This window comes from Enhydra lutris, unplaced genomic scaffold (genome assembly GCF_002288905.1).
Source record: "Enhydra lutris kenyoni isolate GAN:26980312 unplaced genomic scaffold, ASM228890v2 scaffoldscaffold40, whole genome shotgun sequence".
Lineage (NCBI taxonomy): Eukaryota > Metazoa > Chordata > Mammalia > Carnivora > Mustelidae > Enhydra > Enhydra lutris.
Window position 1 is genome coordinate 2,219,752 of NW_019154124.1, and position 18,183 is coordinate 2,237,934.

Here is an 18,183-nt window from a genome sequence, read left to right on the forward strand (position 1 = left end):
TTTCTTTCTGTTGATTATTTCCTTTGCCACACAGATGTTTTGAAGTTTGATGTAGCGCCATTTGCTTAATTTTGCCTTTGATGCCTATAATTTTGATGTTACATCCGTGAAATCACTGCCAAATCCAATATCATGAAGTTTTTCCCCTATGTTTTCTTTTATAAGCTTTGTAATTGTAGGTCTTATATTTGGGGCTTTGATTCATTTTGAATTTTTATATGTGGTGTAAACCAAAGGTTTGCTTTCTTTCAAACATGGATACCAGTGCAATCCTTTCTCCATTGTGTAGCTGCTGCACATTCATAAGAGATCATACAACCATGTATGTGAGGATTTATTTCTGGGCTCTTTGGTCTGTTACATTTGTTTATATGTCTGTCTTTATACTAGTACCATATTGGTTTTTATTTGCTTTGCAGTATGTTTTGAACTCAGGAAGTCTGACACCTCCAGCTCTGTTTTTCTTCCTCAAGATTGTTTTGGCTATTTGGAGTCCTTTGAGATCCCATGTGAATTTTAAATGTTTTTTTTTTTTTCCTATTTCTGCAAAATATTCCTTTGTGATTTTGATAGTGATTACATTGAAACTTTAGGTTGCTTTGGTTACTATGTACATTTTAACAGTATTAAGTCTTCCAACCCAGGAACTTAATTCTCTAAAGAGAATGATCTCAGTATGGTCACATTCTTAGGTATGGGAAACTTAGGACTTCAACATATGAATTTTGTGGGGGAAATTATTTGGCCTGTAACAATGATTAACATTGATGGCAGTGAAAATGGAGACAAGTGGACTGATTTGAGAATTACTTAGGAAATGAAACTGATGTATCTTAGTAATAGATTAGAAACGGTGAGATGGGGAAGGTATCAAGATGACTTTGTTCTGGTTTGATAAAGGTTCTGAGAGATAGGAGTGATTTCATTTGGGAGCATTAACTGAGAAGCATATTTAAGAGGAAAGATGATGAGAGGCTTAGTGATAAAGTGTACAACTCTTGATCTCAGCTCAGGTCTTGATCTCAGGGTCATGTGTTCAAGTCCCATGTTGGGCTCCATGCTTAGTGTGGAGTCTACATTAAAGAAAAAAAAAGAAAGGTGGTGAGCTATATGGTCAAGTGTTCATTCATGTGACATCCATATGAAGATGTCAGGCAATTTAATAGGTGGAACTGAAGCTCATTTGAGAGACATGAGCTCATAGATGGTAGTCAAAGCCATGGTAATGGATGAAATTGGCTATAGAGAAAAAAGAAAGGTACCTAGACAGAGTCCAAAAAATACATAACTTATAAAATTCGTATAGAACTGTACTTTCCAAAGAGGTATATGCAGTTTGGCCTGGAGAAATATAGTTATAATTTCTATCCATATATTTAAAAAGCCTTATCCTTTAAACTATTTCATATATTTTATATTGTATGTATCTTAATATAGTAGTACTTGTATAATTTTAAGTAAACATATTTTAGAGTTTCAAAAAATATTTTCCATTGAGTGAGTTTGGGAAACACTGTAACAGAAAAGGCAACAAGGAGTATCCCGGAGGAGGATGAAACAAAAAAGAATATGGCAAGGGAAGCCAAGGGACTGGACTTAAGGAGAGTGTGGCTCATACTAAATCTAATTTGAAATTTTAAATACCAATAAGCCATGCATTCTCAACAAGGGCAGATTGACCCCAAGAGGGAGAAATAATTCTGTTTTGTTTTGTTCTGTTTTGTTTTGTTTCGCTGGGAGTGAGGAGGCACAAACATCTTAGATATTATAATGGTTTGTGGCCTCTACAGCTCAACCTTGCCCTACAAAATCTTATTTATTAGTATTTAATTTCCCTTATTAGCGAGAAACTAAATTAAATTTAAATTAAGTACACTATAATTATATAAGCATGATATATGTATTATACATTTGTATGCAATTAATTATTCAATTTAGTATTATCTTTGAAGGGGCAATAATGAAAAAAGGTTGAGGAACACAATGAACTATATAGAAAGAGCTTTAAAACCCTTTTGCTGTAGTTTAACAGTATTCTCTAGGGAAGAGTATGGGATTTGAGCTTGAAGAGGAACTTTAAATTTTTGCTGTATTTATTCCAGTATTGAATATTTTACATCAAAAATATATTCTTCTCTTTATAATGAAGTTAGATTATCTAATTACTCCTCCAAAAAATTAAGAAGAATGAAGAAACCATCATATTTAATCCTATCACACGGAGATAATCTGTTAACATTTTGTATATAGTTTTTCTGTTTAACTGTATATACTTTATATTAACCCCTATCTGTTCTACCTTCAAAAGGTATCTGAGATCTGACTACTTTTCACTACCTCCCACTACCACTATAGTCTAATGCCTCATTTTTAAAAACAAAAAGTAGAATGTACCAAAAGTATTCTTCTTTTTCTTTGAACAATATGCATATGAAAGCCAACATTTTGACTTCAGCCAAATTTCTTTTGTACAGGCTTCTCATTTTGCTCTGTGGTGTTTGTTCATCTTGAAGTCCCTACTGAATTTGTGTCTGTCTCCTTTGTAATTGACACAGCAAAATGTTTCTCCCTGAAGGATATTTTCCAGTAAAAGTTATTATTTTTTTTTTTTTGGCCTTCTATTTGCTTCACCAGGATCCCTCTGCTTTGAATGCAGAAGATGATTATGAGCTAATTTAAAATTCATATATATTTGGTTTCTTTGATCAAGTCTACAGGCTTTCTTACTCACATCATGATCTCTCTCCACAGAGATCTCTGGCACAGAATTTTTGCTCAGTCTTTTACTTGCTCTTCTGTTTTTATCTTAACTCCCTCTGCTTCCCTCTGGCCTTCTCTTATTAAGCACTAACTTTATAAACTCTTTATCTGAACCGATCCTCACCTCTCTCTTTGTCTCAAAGATATAGGTAGATTGCATCTTTTTGTTTGTTTGTTTTTCTTTTTCTCAGATTTACCCCTCTACTTTTGTTTTATAGTCTACCCTTTCCTAGAACATTCTCTGCTTCCTCCAATACCAGCCTTTCCTGGCTACTTCTTCTCAAGGGTCTACCATCTAAAGCCAAAATTAAAATAAAACCCTTGGGCCTCTGTCTCCACCAAAGTATTTTTTTCCCTTCATGCCCAGATTTTAGTAAGGTACTTTGTATATCTGCTTTCTTATTTCTGTTTTGCTCCAAACCACTGAAGTCAAGCTTCTGCATTGAAACAGTTCTTGTTAAATTCATTCTGACGACCCAGCTACTAAATCATTTTTCTCACCTCTATAACCCTCTTTTATTTTACTCCTTTGAGGCAATAACTGCTTCTTCTGCTTAGTGCTTTCCTCCTTCACGGATATTACTACTTTTCAGAATCCTTCATTGACTCTTTTTCCTCCACCTACCCTTCCTTTGGAAGTGATTTATTTGTAAGCTTTCAGGCCTACACCAAAGTAGAAAGCGGTGTACAAAGTACAGGACAGTGATTCACAGTATACCTGTCATCCAGCTTTTTAGCAGTTACTAACTTGTGACCAATCTCTCTCTCTCTCTTTTTTTTTTTTTTTTTTTTTTTTTTTGGTTATACCTGTCTACACTTACTCCTTTCTCTCTACTCTGAATTATTTCTTCTGTCAACCTTTAAATAATGCTGTTCTCCTAGGTCCCATCCTCAACATTTTTTCCTTCTTATGCTACATGCAATAAGTAGAAAAGCTCACACATTCTAAGAGTTTCTACAATCGCCAAATGCTGATAACACCTAAACCTATTTCTTCAGCTTAGATCTTGTTCTTTAGCAAGAGATTCATATTCACTAGCTTAGATCGCTTCACTTGGATGCCCAGAGTCTAGAAGCATGAGTCTAAATGAGCTAATCTTTCTCTGCCCACCTGCTGCCCCTGCTAAAATTCCATGTTGGTTGATCTATCTCCCATTTTCCTAGTCCTATACAAATATATCTGGTCCTAGTCCTTCATAAATATATTCAGTTGTTCCTTAAATATTTCACTGGTATCTCTCTGATGAATTAAGACACTTCTTGATATGATTCTTATCTTACTTTCTATCTTCACCACTTCCCTTTCTCCTGAATGCTCACTATGCATTCAGAGAATAGAACATGCTTTTCATGGGGCACGTGACTGGCTCAGTTGGTAGAGCATGCGACCCCTGATTTCAGAATTGTGAGTTTGAGCCCTATGTTGTATATAGAGATTACTTAAAAATTAAAAAATCTTAAAAAAAGAAAAAAATGCTTTTCACATCTTTATGCTCCGTTCATCTCTCTGTCTGGAATGTCCTCTGTTCATCTCTTCGTCCCATCTCTATGGTAAATTCCAGTCTTCCTTGGAATCTAGCCCAAGATATCCTGACTCTTCATAACAGTAAATTCTGTAGATTATTTTTATCCCTATTGTTTATATAGCTTACAAGCCCAGAAGGGTGAAGGACCTGCCCAAGGTTACAGAGCCAATAAATGGCAGACCTTAGGTATACAAGTCAAGGTTATTTTACTTCAGTGCCCATACCCTTTCATCACACCCAAGTGCAAGAATGTCCACTTGAAGGTTTTGACCTTATAACAATGTACAAGAAGGTACTATCAAAGACATTTACCAAGAAAACCCATGGTAGTTTCCATGTTATAAAGATAAACTGAATAATATCTGCTTTGAAATCAGTTTTGTCCAGGTATTGTCATTTTAAGTTTCTTTCTATGTATTTAATTAGGTCAAAATTAATGACAGAAGCAGCCAAAGATCAAGCTGTTTTTCTAAATAACAGATTAATCCAAACATAAATGTTTTAGAATTCCTGTAGATTTTGTTTTTATACTATTTATATATTTTTTTTAAATTTTTTAAAAAGTAGGCTCCACACCCAGTGTTGGGCTTGAACTCACAACTTTGAGATTAAGAGTTGTATGCTCTACCGACTGAGCCAGACAGGTACCCCTATACTATTTATATTTTTACTTATTTATTATTTTTGTTTGTTTTTAAGAAAAGTACATCTTTTAATTAACATATAATAGATTATTTGTTTCAGGAGTATAGGTCTGTGAATCATCAGTCTTACACAATTCACAGCACTTGCCATAGTACATACTCTCCCCAGTGTCTTTCACCCCCCCACTCTATCCCTCCCACCCTCCTTCTCTCCAGTAACCCTCAGTTTGTTTCCTGAGATTAAGAGTCTCTTATGGTTTGTCTCCCTCCCCAGTCCCATCTTGTTTCACTTTTCCCTCCCTTCCCCCACAACCCCCTACTCTGCCTCTCAAATTCCCCATATCAGTGAGATCATATGATAATTCTCTTCCTCTGGTTGACTTATTTCACTTAGTATAATACCCTCTAGTTCCATTGGCATTACAAATGGCAAGATTTTGGTTTTTGATGGCTGCATAGTATTCCATTATATATAAAATATATCTGACTTTTGCTTTGTTTTCAGCTTATTGGTCTCAGCCAAAGGTCCAACTAAGTAAGTTTCAGAACTATAGATTGTGACCAATCTTTTTTTTTTTTTTTTGAAGCTGATAAGTCCCAACATCTCAGGCAGTAAGCTGGAAACCCAGGAGAACTGATGGTATATTTCTGCTCTGAATCCAAAGGCTTGAGACCCAGGAGAGCCAATAGTATAGTTCTGGCCCAGAGGTCCACAGGCTGAGGACCCAGGAAGAGCCACTCTTTCAGTCTGAGTCATAAAGCAGGGCGGGGAGAAAAAACCAACACCCTGATACTTAAGCTTGAAGAAAGTAAGGGAGAAGGAATTCCCTCTTAGCCTTTTTTGATTGCCTAGGCCTTCAACTGATTGGATGAGACCCACCCACATGAGGGATTGGGTCTCATCATTTTACCCATTCAACTGTTAAACTCATCCAGAAATCCCCCGACAGACACACCAGAAATATGTAGACCAAATACCTAGGGCACCCCATTGCTAGTCAAGTTGACTCATAAAAGTAACCATTACAACAATAGTAGATAGTACTATGTATCAGTCACTGGAGATACAGACATATTAGTTATTTTGATTATATATCACAAAGAGTATTAGCAGTGATGGCAAATATTTATATAGTGCTTCCTATGCCAGGCATCATTTTAAGCACTTCATAAGAATTAACCCATTTAATCTTCATGGTAAATGTATGAAATGGGTTTCCATTTAATGGTGAGGATACTAGAGTATAGAGAAATTAACTTATCCATGGTCACAGGCAGTGGTGAGGTCTGGACTTCAACCTCAGTATTCTGGCTCCAGAGTTCCTCTTCTTAACCACTACTATGTTCCTTTACTCGCATAGGAAAATATCATTATGGGGAATATGGGATACTTTAGAGGTATAGAACAGAGTGTGTCAAACGTAGGGCAACCGAGAGAGGAAATACCTAAACTGAACTCTGAAGGAGGTACAGGTTTTAGTAGCTGCTAACTAAGAGGGACTACAAAAGAACCTTCAAGAACCTGAAAGAATTTGAGTGTGGTTGAATCTCTGAACCACAAGCTTGAATCTTGAAACAGGAGCAATAGCCTGAGAAAATAAAATCATAAAGGCTTTGTAAGTCCAGTTAAGGAAGAATAATACTTTTATATATCAGACAAACCTTAGATCAAATTCCAGTTCTGCTACTTTCTATTTAATTCTAAGTAGGTCACCTTATCTTTTTGAGTTTCTGTTTTTTCTCTAGAAAGGGACTAAGAATGCCTTCTTTTGAGATTTTTTTGTCTACTCAATAAATATTTATTGTGTGTCCAGGTTAAAAAAAAAAAAAATCACCCTTACCTTACACCTTATACAAAAAGTCCTAAAAGTAAAAGCTAAAATTATAAAACTCCTGAAGGGAAAAAAAAAAATGTGGCAAAAGCTTCATGAAATTGGACTTGACAGTGATTTCGTGCATAAGACATCAATACAATACAATACATATTTATTGTGTGCCTTTTCTGTCAGGCTCACATTCTCAATGCTGAAATTACAGTGGTAAAACAGACAAAAATGGTGCCTCTGCTGTCTTGGAGTTTACATTTTAGGGGTTGTTTTAAGGTTTAAATGAGATATAATATGCTGTAGTGACTGTTTCATAAAGCACATTCAGAAAATGTCATTTTCTTTCTTTTTTTTTTTTTTTTAAGATTTTTATTTATTTATTTATTTATTTTGACAGACCGAGATCACAAGTAGGCAGAGAGGCAGGCAGAGAGAGAGAGGAGGAAGCCGGCTCCCTGCTGAGCAGAGAGCCCAATGTGGGGCTCGATCCCAGGACTCTGGGATCATGACCTGAGCCGAAGGCAGAGGCTTTAACCCACTGAGCCACCCAGGCGCCCCTGAAAATGTCATTTTCTTAGCGAAGGTTTGTCTGGGTTCTCTGATTAAAAGTATATATACTTCATGGATTGCAAGTTTTGAGTGACTTGTCACTAAGGGGAAAAGGTAACCGGATTATTTGGGACTCAATATTTTCTTTCAAAAGAGTGTGTCAAGGAATTAGAATTTTCTTGTTTATTTTGGCAATTCTCTAAAGCCTTGAAGAATTTCTTTTTTTCCCCCCCTCAGCTTTATTGAGACAAATTGACATATAACATTGTGTAAGTTTAAATTATATAATGTGATGATATTTTTTACATGTATTTATATTGAAATGATTAACACAATAGAGTTAGTTAATGTGTCCATTACTTCACATAATTACCTTTTTGTATATGTGTGTGTGGTGGAAACATTTAAGATTTATTGTCTTGGCAACTTTCACGTATATAACATAGTAATGTTAATGATTCTCACTGTGCTGTACACTTGATCCCCACAGCTTATTCATCTTATAACTGAGGTTGCAGCCTTTGACCAACATCACCCTACCCCAAACTTTGATAACCACTATTCTGCTCTGTTTTTCTTTGAGTTTGACTTTTTCAGAATCCACATGGAAGTGAGATCATATGGTAGTTTTGTTTCTTTGTTTGACTTATTTCATTTAGCATAATGCCCTAGAGGTCCATCCATCTTGTCCAAATAGCAGGATTTCCTTCTTTGTTACAGCTGATTAGTATCCCATTGTATATATCTATACAAATGCCACATTTTCTTTATCCCTTCATCTGTAAATGGACACTTAGGTTATTCCCATGTCTTGGCTATTGTGAAAAATGCTACAGTGAATGTGGGAGTGCAGGGATCCCTTTAAGACAGTGATTTCATTTCTATCATGCCAGCATTTGTTTACATCTCCCCTCACTTTTTTTTTCTTTTGCTATTTCTAGAAATCTGTTTCAGTAGTTCTGTAGAATTACAAAAGATGATTTACCTCAAAGGAATTTATGGTTAATTGTAGGAATAATGACACATCTGAAAGAAATACAAGAAAAAAAACCTCTGGGGGAGATAAAAGCAAATGAAAATAATCCACAGAACAAACAGAGAAAACAAAGGAAATACAAAGAAAGCATAAAATGAAATGATAAAAGCAAGAACAACTATTAAGTAAACATATTTGGTTTGTAATTTCTTACTAAAAGACAAAAAATTATATTTAAAAATAAAAATATTTATAAGCACCACATCAAAAGCAAACAATATGGAATAAGAATAAATGGAGTGACAAACATTTCTCAAGTGAAAGCAATAATGATAGTATTAACTTCAGATAAAACAACAAATAATGGTACATAGAATAAGGAGGGTCACACAAATTATCTGTCACTAGTCTCTTCAACAAATGGTGCTGTGAAAAACTGGAAATCCTTGTTAAAAAAAAAAAAAGGTACCCTTCTCTTATACCATATACAAAAATTAATTCAAAATGAATTAAAGTCCTAAATGTAAAACCTAAAATTATAAAACTCCCGAAAGAAAACATAGGGCAAAAACTTCATGAGATTGGACTTGGTAGCGATTTCGTGCATAAGACATCAAAATCACAGGCAACAAAAGCAGAACTAGGCCAATGGGACTACATCAAACTTCAGAACTTCTCTGTGACAGAGGAATGAAAATGCAACATACAAAATGGGAGAAAATACTTGTAAGTCATATATCAGATAAGGGATTGGTGTCCAGAATATATAAAGAATTCCCACAACTCAATGACAACAGCAAAAAAAACTGTATTAAAAAAAATGTGTAAATAGGACTTGAATAGACATTTCTCTATAGAAGGCATATAAGGCATAGAAGTAATTAAGAGCATATGAAAAGATGCTCAGCATCACTAGTCATCAGGAAATGCAAATTAAAATAATGAAATGCAAAATAAAAAAATGCAAAATAAAATAATGAGAATTCTTTGCATTCATCAAAGAACAGTGTATTGGTGAGGATATGGAGACTTTGGTACCCTTGTGCACTGTTGATGAGAATATAAAATGGTACAACTGGCTGAGAAATAGTATGAAAAGTTCCTCAAAAATTTAAAAATAGAATTACCATATGATGCAGCAATCTCACTTCTGGAGATATATATCCAAAAGAATTGAAAGCAGTATCCGGAAGCAGTATCTGCCCACCCATGTTCATTGCACCATTATTCATAATAGCCAAGGCAGAGACACAGTCCTAGTGTCCGTTGATGGATGAATGGATAAAGAGAATATCCCCCCCCACACACACACACACGTGAATATAGCCTTAAGAAAGAAGGAAATCCGGGGCGCCTGAGTGGCTCAGTGGGTTAAGCCTCTGCCTTCGGCTCAGGTCATGATCTCAGGGTCCTGGGATCAAGTCCCACATCGGGCTCTCTGCTCAGCAGGGAGCCTGCTTCCCCTTCTCTCTCTGCCTGCCTCACTGCCTACTTGTGATCTCCCTCTCTCTGTCAAATAAATAAAAAAAATTTTAAAAAATCTTTAAAAAAAAAAAAAAGGAAATCCTGTCACATGCTACAACATGGATGAAACTTAAGGACATTGTGAAACATAAACCATTCAAAAAGATATGGTTCCACTTACATGAGGTATACTAAGGTAGGTAAACTCTTAGAAAGTGAAAGTAGGCAGGATAGGTGGTTGGTAGGAGCTGAGGGGGAGAAAGAGGAGTTCAGTAGGTATCACATTTCAGTTTTGCAAGATGAAAAAGTTCTAGAGGTCTGTTGTACAATAAGATACATATAGTTAACACTACTGTACACTTAAAAATAGATAAGATAGAAAGTACTGTATTTTTTTAAGATTTTATTTTTTGAAGTAATCTCTAGACCCAACATGGGGCTTGAAATTCAACAACCCAGAGATCAAGAGTCACATGTTCTACCAACTGAGCCAGCCAGGCACCTCTAAATTTTGTGGGTTTTTACTACCATTTTATGGATTATTTTCTATGAATATTTAAAAAAATGATTGTGTATTAAGTATTTTATTAAGTTCAAGAGTATTAATTGCCTTGAATTCACTCAGCTAAGTTAGTCTGAGGATTTCCTTATTTGAGACATTAAGTTATTAATAGATTTCCTAATACTAAATAATATTTACATTGGGGGCGTAAATCCTACTTGTTTAGATTATTCAAATAATTATTTTAATACCTGTTGAAATCAATTTGCTCTTTCATATCTGAGAATTTTGTACTTGGATTCTTAAGCAATGTTGACCCAAGTTTTCTTCCCCACATGTATATATGTGTGTGTAGAATTAGTTATATAGTCATCAGATTTTCTTTATCTAGAGGAAAAGCTTTCAGTTTTTCACCATTTTGCTATTCTTGCTGGACTTCTCATATGTGACCTTTATCATGTTGAGGTAATTTCTGTTCCCAGCTTTTTGAGTGATTCTATCATGAAAGAGTGTTGAATTTTGTCAGATGCTTCAGTGTGCATCAGTTGAGATGATCCTGTTCTTTCTGTCCTTCATTCTGTTAATGTGTGGTATATTTAAAAGTTTTTTAGTATGAAGACACTTCCTTTAAGGTTCATGATATGCAATATACATATCACATAAAATCTTAGGACGCTGGGGGCGCCTGGGTCGCTTAGTAGGTTAAAGCCTCTGTCTTTGTCTCAGGTCATGATCCCAGAGTCCTGGGATCGAGCCCCACATCGGGCTCTCTGCTTAGCAGGAAGCCTGCTTCTCTTCCTCTCTCTCTGCCTGCCTCTCTGCCTACTTGTGATCTCTATCTGTCAAATGAATAAATAAAATCTTTAAAAAAAAAAAATCTTAGGTCTCTGAATCTATTTTCTGATCACTGCGTAGCAAATGAACAATTACTTGATTTGCCTTTTTTAGAGTATACAATACTCAGTTGGATTCAAAGCAAAAAATTTATTAAAGAAACAATGAAAACAGAAGTATGTATGCATAGGTATACAAGTGAAAAATCAGTACTTTTCATTGGTCAGTTTTTCTTTTATAACCTTAAAAATTGGAATTTTATTTGTTACAAGTCCAAAATAAAACAGAATTAGAGTTTTCTCATATCCATCACATATTTGAATATTAGGTGTATTTTATTGTTATTGGGGCTAAACATATGAATTGTCATATTCATACTTCAAAAGTAGAATATTGGCAGTTTGATACTGTGTACCACACATGTAGAAATGCCTTAAAAGTACTTGGAAAAATTTCTAGAAGTGTGATTCAGGTTTAACAGTATTATTTTGTCTGTTTTAACAAATGAAACAAATGAAACTCTCTTCTTTTTAGTGATTGCTTTCTAAAACATTTATTCAAAGTTGGATGAAACATTGTGCTGAAAAGTAGTAATTCCTGTGACTTTTTAAAATTTGTTAATAGGGGACGCCTGGGTGACTTAGTTGGTTAAGCATCTGACTGTCGGTTTCAGCTCAGGTCATGCCCTCATGGGTTGTAGGATCCAGCTGGAGTCAGGCTCCTCACTCAGAAGGGGGTCTGGTTGAAAGATTCTCTGCCTCTGCTCTTCCCCCACTTGTTCTTTCTCTCAATACATAAATACATCTTAAAAAAATACTTTTAACTGTATTTATACTTTAAGCAGTTCTCTTTTGTAATTGGTGAATTATACTCTGGTGATCATTCTGGTCTAAGCTTGCTGTGTTCATCATTTTGTTATGGTCACACAATTACCTTCTGTATATGTAAGGAAGAAATTATAATAGTAATAACTAAATTCACTGTGGGCTTATTATGTGTCAGGGACTATCCCAACACTACTTTTTATAAACTTTTTAATCCTTATAATAACACTGCAATGAAACAATACTGCAATGAAATACTGATACCATCACCGTTTTAGAGATGGAAGGAGGCTCAGAATGATTCAACAACTTGCCCAAAGCTCACACAACTAGTAAGTAGCAGAGGGTGATGACTGATTACTTGGACATGAGAACATGAAGCATAATTTGAGTCATCTATATATTTCTCTTTAGTTATTTAATTCCATTGTTTGATAGATGTCTTAGAAGATTTCATTTAAGTACATTTTTATTAAATTTTTAATGTTATATCTTCTTAGCCATTACAGTTTTTAATAATTAATGAATACATTCCTTTTTTGGGTCACAGGATGGACAAGCTGAAATTTTGTACACTTTTTGGAATTCTGTTACTCAGGCACTTTCTTCTCAATTCCGCATGGCAACAGATTGTAAGTATGTTACTTATTTTGTAGTTAGTTTCGTTTCCACATGCTTTAAAGTTTTCCACGTGCTTTAAAATGTAATGTTAAGAAGTTTTGCTTAATTGGTTTATAATACACATTTTTTGAAAACTCATTGTCTAATTATCATTTCTTCTGCTAACCATATATTTAGTTTTATCAACATTATGTTAATTTTTTGTTTTTTTAAATTAGTATGTGTAATAAAATTCTCCAGAAGAATGAGTTAATTCTCCATAGTTCAAACATAGAGGAACTCTGAAGTTTTCCAATATAAAGGGTATAAAGCAGTTAATGTGGAAGAATTTAGTTGGTGCTTATAGAATTAGTTTCTAACTAAAAGATATTAAAATACAAGACTTAATATTATTTCCTTATTATTATAAATGAGGTGTGAGTGCCGTGAATTATGAAGACAAATGATTCACAGACCTGTACCGCTGAAGCAAATAATACATTATATGTTAATAAATAAGTAAATAAGTAAGTAAGTAAGTAAAAAATAGCTACATGGTGAAAAAAAAATGAGGATGTGATGAATGAGCAGATGAAATGCCTTCATCATGCGTGCCTGGGTGGCTCAGCTGATTGAGCATCTGCTTTCGGCTCAGGTCATGATCCCAGGGTCCTGGGATGGAGCCCTGCTTTGGACTCCCTGCTTAACAGGGAGTCTGCTTCTTTCGCTCCCTTACCCCTTCCCACTGCTGGTACTCTCTCTCACTCACTCTCTCTCAAGTAAATAAATAAAATCTTAAAAAAAAAAAAAAAACCCTTCATCATGAGTTAAAAGTTGCTTGTTCAAACACAATCTCTAAAATTTGTTAATTTTTTTTGGTCATGAAATAATGGCATTGCCTGCCTAATCAATGAATGTAAAAAGGGTTTTAGAAGTTTGTGTGTAAATTCTTTCTTACAAATGTTACTGGAAGTATGTAGTAGATGTGAACATTATTTAGTCAGTGGTAATCCAGAGTTGAATAAACTGCCTTCCTCCCTACTATTGTGTGTGTGTGTGTGTGTGTGTGTGTGTGTGTGTGTGAGAGAGAGAGAGAGAGAGAGAGAGAGGGAGGGAGGGAGAGAGGAGCAGGAAGGTGCAATGGGAGAAGAGAGAGAATCTTTTTTTTTTTTTTTTTAAAGATTTTATTTATTTATTTGACAGAGATCACAAGTATCAGAGAGGCAGGCAGAGAGAGAGAGGAAGGGAAGCAGGCTCTCCGCTGAGCAGAGAGCCTGATGCGGGGCTCGATCCCAGGACCCTGAGATCATGACCTGAGCCAAAGGCAGAGGCTTAACCCACTGAGCCACCCAGGCACCCTGAAAAGAGAGAATCTTAAGCAGGCTCCACACCCAGCATGGAGCCCTACGAGGGGCTCAATCTCCTGGGCTTCATGCCCAGTGAGAGCCTGAAGCAGAGTTTGATCTCACAACCCTGAGATCATGACCTGATCTGAAATGATGAAGAGTCAAACGCTTAACTGACTGAGCCACCCAGGCACCCTGGCCTCCCTACTATTTCTGAGGAAATATGCAGCACGACAGTGACCACAGAGGAGGTCTTCATTCATGTGTGGCCAAACAGAACATAAGCAGAGGGTGTATTTAGAACTGATTCACTCCGTTTACTTCTACAAATTACACTACTCCAAGAAGACCGTGCACCTCTTTTCATTATGTATCTATTTTGGTCAGCTTTTTTGAGATACAATTTATATACAGTAAAATTCACCAATTACAGGCAGAAAATTCTATGAGTTTTGAAATCATTTTTATCCTTTTCCCCATCACCACAATGAAGATATAGAAAATTTCCATCACCCCCGAAATTTCCCACATGTACTTTTGTAATCACCTACTACTCCCAGCTCTCAGCTCCTGGCAAGTAATGATCAATTGTCTGTCAGTGTAAGTTAACTTTTCCTAAATTTTTGTAAAACTCCTATCACATAGGCTGTGTTCTTTTGTATCAGCATAATTATTGTAAGATTCATCCATGTTGTTGCGTATATCAGTGGTAAAAAAAGTGGTTAAAAAAAAAAAAGGCTTTTTATTGCTGATTAGTATTCCATTGTATAGAGTATACAACAGTTTGTTTATCTATTCCCCAGATGGGAGACCACTGGGTTGTTACAGCTTTGGGTTATTACAAGTAAAGCTACTGCAGTTGTTTGCATAGAAGTCTTTTGTAGATGTATGTGTTCATTCGCAGGTAAAATATGAGTGGAATTGCCTGATCATTTGATGAGTATGTATTTAACTTTGTAAATAACTGTTCAATTGCTTTCCAAGATGGATGTACCATTCTGCATCCTATTAACAGCCTTTCATAACCCCAGCTGCTCTGCATCCTATCTATCCATGATATTGTCCGTTGTTTTCATTTTAGCCATTCTTATGAACGTGTAGTGGATTTTCATTGTGTTCACTGGCTTAAGGACCAGTGATGACTCATGTTTTCACAGGCACATTAGGTATCTACATATCTTCTTTGGTCACGTGTTTGTCAAAATTAATGGCTTTTTCTTTTTATTTTATTGCTTGTTCTCTTATTACTGAGTCTTAAAAGATCTTTATACATTCTAGATTCACAGTCCCTTCTCAGATGTATGTTTTGCAAATATATTTCTTTTGTCTGTGGCTTGCCTTTTCATTTCCTTAACATGGCCTTCCAAATGATAAAAGTTAACTCTGATAGAGTCAAACTTACCAATTTTTCTTTTTTCTTTTCTTTTTTTCTTTTTTTTTTTTTTGACCAAAGAAATCTTTATTTAACCCAAGGCCAGAAGTATCTCCCCCTATATTTTATTCCAGAAGTTTTACCAAGTTCATTTGAAGTTAATTTTTGTTTATTGTATGATATATAAGGGTCAAGGTTATTTCTTGGAATATAGATCTAAAAGATTATGCTTTACCCATTGACTGCTCTGGCAATCTTTTAGGAAAATCATTGATTATATCTGTAAGACTATTTCTAGAGTTTTCTTTTTCTCTTGTTTTGTTTCTTTGTTTGTTTTGCATCTCTAGGTTTGTAATCACAAAATTGTAAATTCTTCTATGTTATTTCATTTATCAAAATAATTTTGCTTATTCTAGGCCTTTTGCTTTTCCATAAATATTTCAGAATTAGGTTGTTGTTCTTATAAAAATGTTTCCTGAGACTTTGATTAGGATTACATGATGAATCTGCAGATCATTTTGTGGTAAATTCACATCTTAACAGTATTGAGTCTTCTGATCCATGAGTAGAATACCCCATTGATCTAGGTCTTTTATAATTTTATCAGTGCTATATAGTTTTTAGTGTGCAAATCTAGCAAATCTTTTCTTAAATTTATTACTATTTCATATATTTTGATACTATTGTCAATGGCATTTTTAAAATTTTAGTTTATGAGTGTTCATTGTTAGAATATAGAAATACAGTTGATTTCTGGGTACTGACCTTATATCTTTGACTTTGCTACCCATACTTATTAGTCTGGTAGTTTTTGGAGATTTTTTTAACATTTCCTATATTGATGATCATATAGTTTGCAAATAAAGGCAGTTTCACTTCTTTTCCAGTCTGGCTTCCTTTCATTTTTTTTCTTGGTTACCACCTCCAGTAGTGTAGAATTGATTTCTGCCTTGTTTATAGTCTTAGGAAGCATTCAGTCCACCTTAATATCTTAATGGCATGTTTCAGTGATGCCATTAATCAGGTTGAGGAAGTTCCCTTCCATTTCTACATTTTGAGAGTTTTTTTTTAATACTATTGTTAATATTTTTTACAGTGTTTTCTGCATCCTTTAAGATGTTCAAATGGATTTGTTTTTTAGTACGTTAATACCTTGCGTTCTTAGATAAACCTCACATAGTCATGATACATTGTCCTTTTTATATATTGTTGGATTCAAACTGAGTGTAAGGCTTGTTGAATGCGTTTACAAGATATTGATATTTAGTTTTTCTTAATGACTTTTTCCGGTGTGGGTATCAGGGTAATGCAAACCTCAGAGAAAAAATGGAAAAGTATTCCATCCTGTTCAAGTGGTTTATGTAAAATTGGCATTATTCCTCTTTAAATGTTTGGTAGAATTCACCAAGGAAGTCATCTGGGTCTAGAATTTTCCTGGTGTGAAGATTTTAACTACAAATTCAACTTTTTTTCTTAGATTATTCCATTTCTTTCTTCTTGGGTAAGCTTTGGTAGTTTGTCTTTCAAAGACTTTTACTAGTTCATTGAAGTTTTCTAAATTATTGCTTGTAATCCTTCCTTATTACCCTTTGGATGTATGTGGAATGTGATGTGTGATGCTCTGTATTCCTGATATCATTAGTTTCTTCTTTTATTCCTAATAATTACAATTAGAGGTTTATTAATTTTGTCTTCTTAGAAACCAACACTTTCAGGGCACCTGGGTGGCTCAGTGGTTTAAAGCCTCTGTTTTGGCTCAGGTCATGATCCCAGGGTCCTGGGATCAAGCCCCGCATTGGGCTCTCTGCTCAGTGGGGAGCCTGCTTCCCCTCCTTCTCTCTTTGCCTGCCTCCCTGCCTGCTTGTGATCTCTGTCTGTCAAACTAAAAAAAAAAAAAAGAAAGAAACCAACACATCGTTTCATTGATTTTTCTCTTTTTTATTTTCAATTTCATTGCTTTCTGCTCTTGTGTTTATTATCTATTTGCTTTGCTTTGGGTTTGATATGCTCATTTTCTTGTTTAATAAGGCTAAGTTTAGATTATTGGCTTAACCCTTCCTTTTCTAATTTGTTTATGCTGCAGATTTATCTATAAGCAGTATTTTAGCTGCATGCCACCTTATTATTTTTCCAGACATATAGAAAAGTTAAAATAGCAAAAAAGCATCTATATATCTGTACCTTCAATTCAGTATTTGTTAACAGTTTTCTCACTAAATGAGTATTTTGAAACTGATATGTTTGTTTGAAATTTAAAATTCATGAATTATTTTTAGGAGGTAATTTTTCAAATATTCAGATGTAATAGTATGTAAATACAGACTTTCAATAGTTTCTCACACCATGTATGAAAGTAATGGGTTTTCGTGAAAACAATAATCACCATGAAGTTTTCTTTAATATTTAACTTCTCATATCATAAGCCAATTATGTTTAATGGAATGTATTTACTAATATGCCAGAAAGGAAATACAAAGATGTAAATTTACTTACAAAATATATAAGCATGATTATAAAATTGATTGAAACCTCAGTTTTTAGATAGAATAAAAGAATACTAATGTTAAAAGCTCATTTATGGCTATGCAAGATACCTGTTTTTAAGCATTTATTAAAAATGTACTCAGGGCACGTGGGTGGCTCAGTTAAGTGTCTGTCTGACTCTTGATTTTGGCCCAGGTCATGATCCCAGGGTCTTGAGATGGAGCCCAGAGTTGGGGTGGGAGGAGTCTGCTTGACCTTCTCTCTCTCTTTGCTCCTCTCCCCCCTCATGCACACACTCCCGCACTCACTCTCTCTTTAAAAATAAATTATTTTTTAAAAATACACTTATAATCTTTTTTGAAAGCTTGGAGTTGTTAAAGTCAGTGTTTTCTTTACTGTAGTGTGTAAATTTATTTCCTATTTTGAATATCCCTTCTCTGAATGGCAGGAATATATCAAAGAAAATTGCCTTTAGC

The 18,183-nt window shown here is 34.8% G+C and overlaps 1 protein-coding gene across 1 annotated transcript in view; it reads left to right on the forward strand.

Moving 5' to 3' along the window:
- Positions 1-18,183, forward strand: part of LOC111155239 (component of oligomeric golgi complex 5) — a 300,576-nt gene that overhangs the window by 198,044 nt on the left and 84,349 nt on the right. The window contains exon 9 of the mRNA XM_022515352.1: positions 12,456-12,537. Coding sequence (XP_022371060.1) covers positions 12,456-12,537 — 82 coding nt within the window. The remainder of the gene's footprint in view (positions 1-12,455; positions 12,538-18,183) is intronic.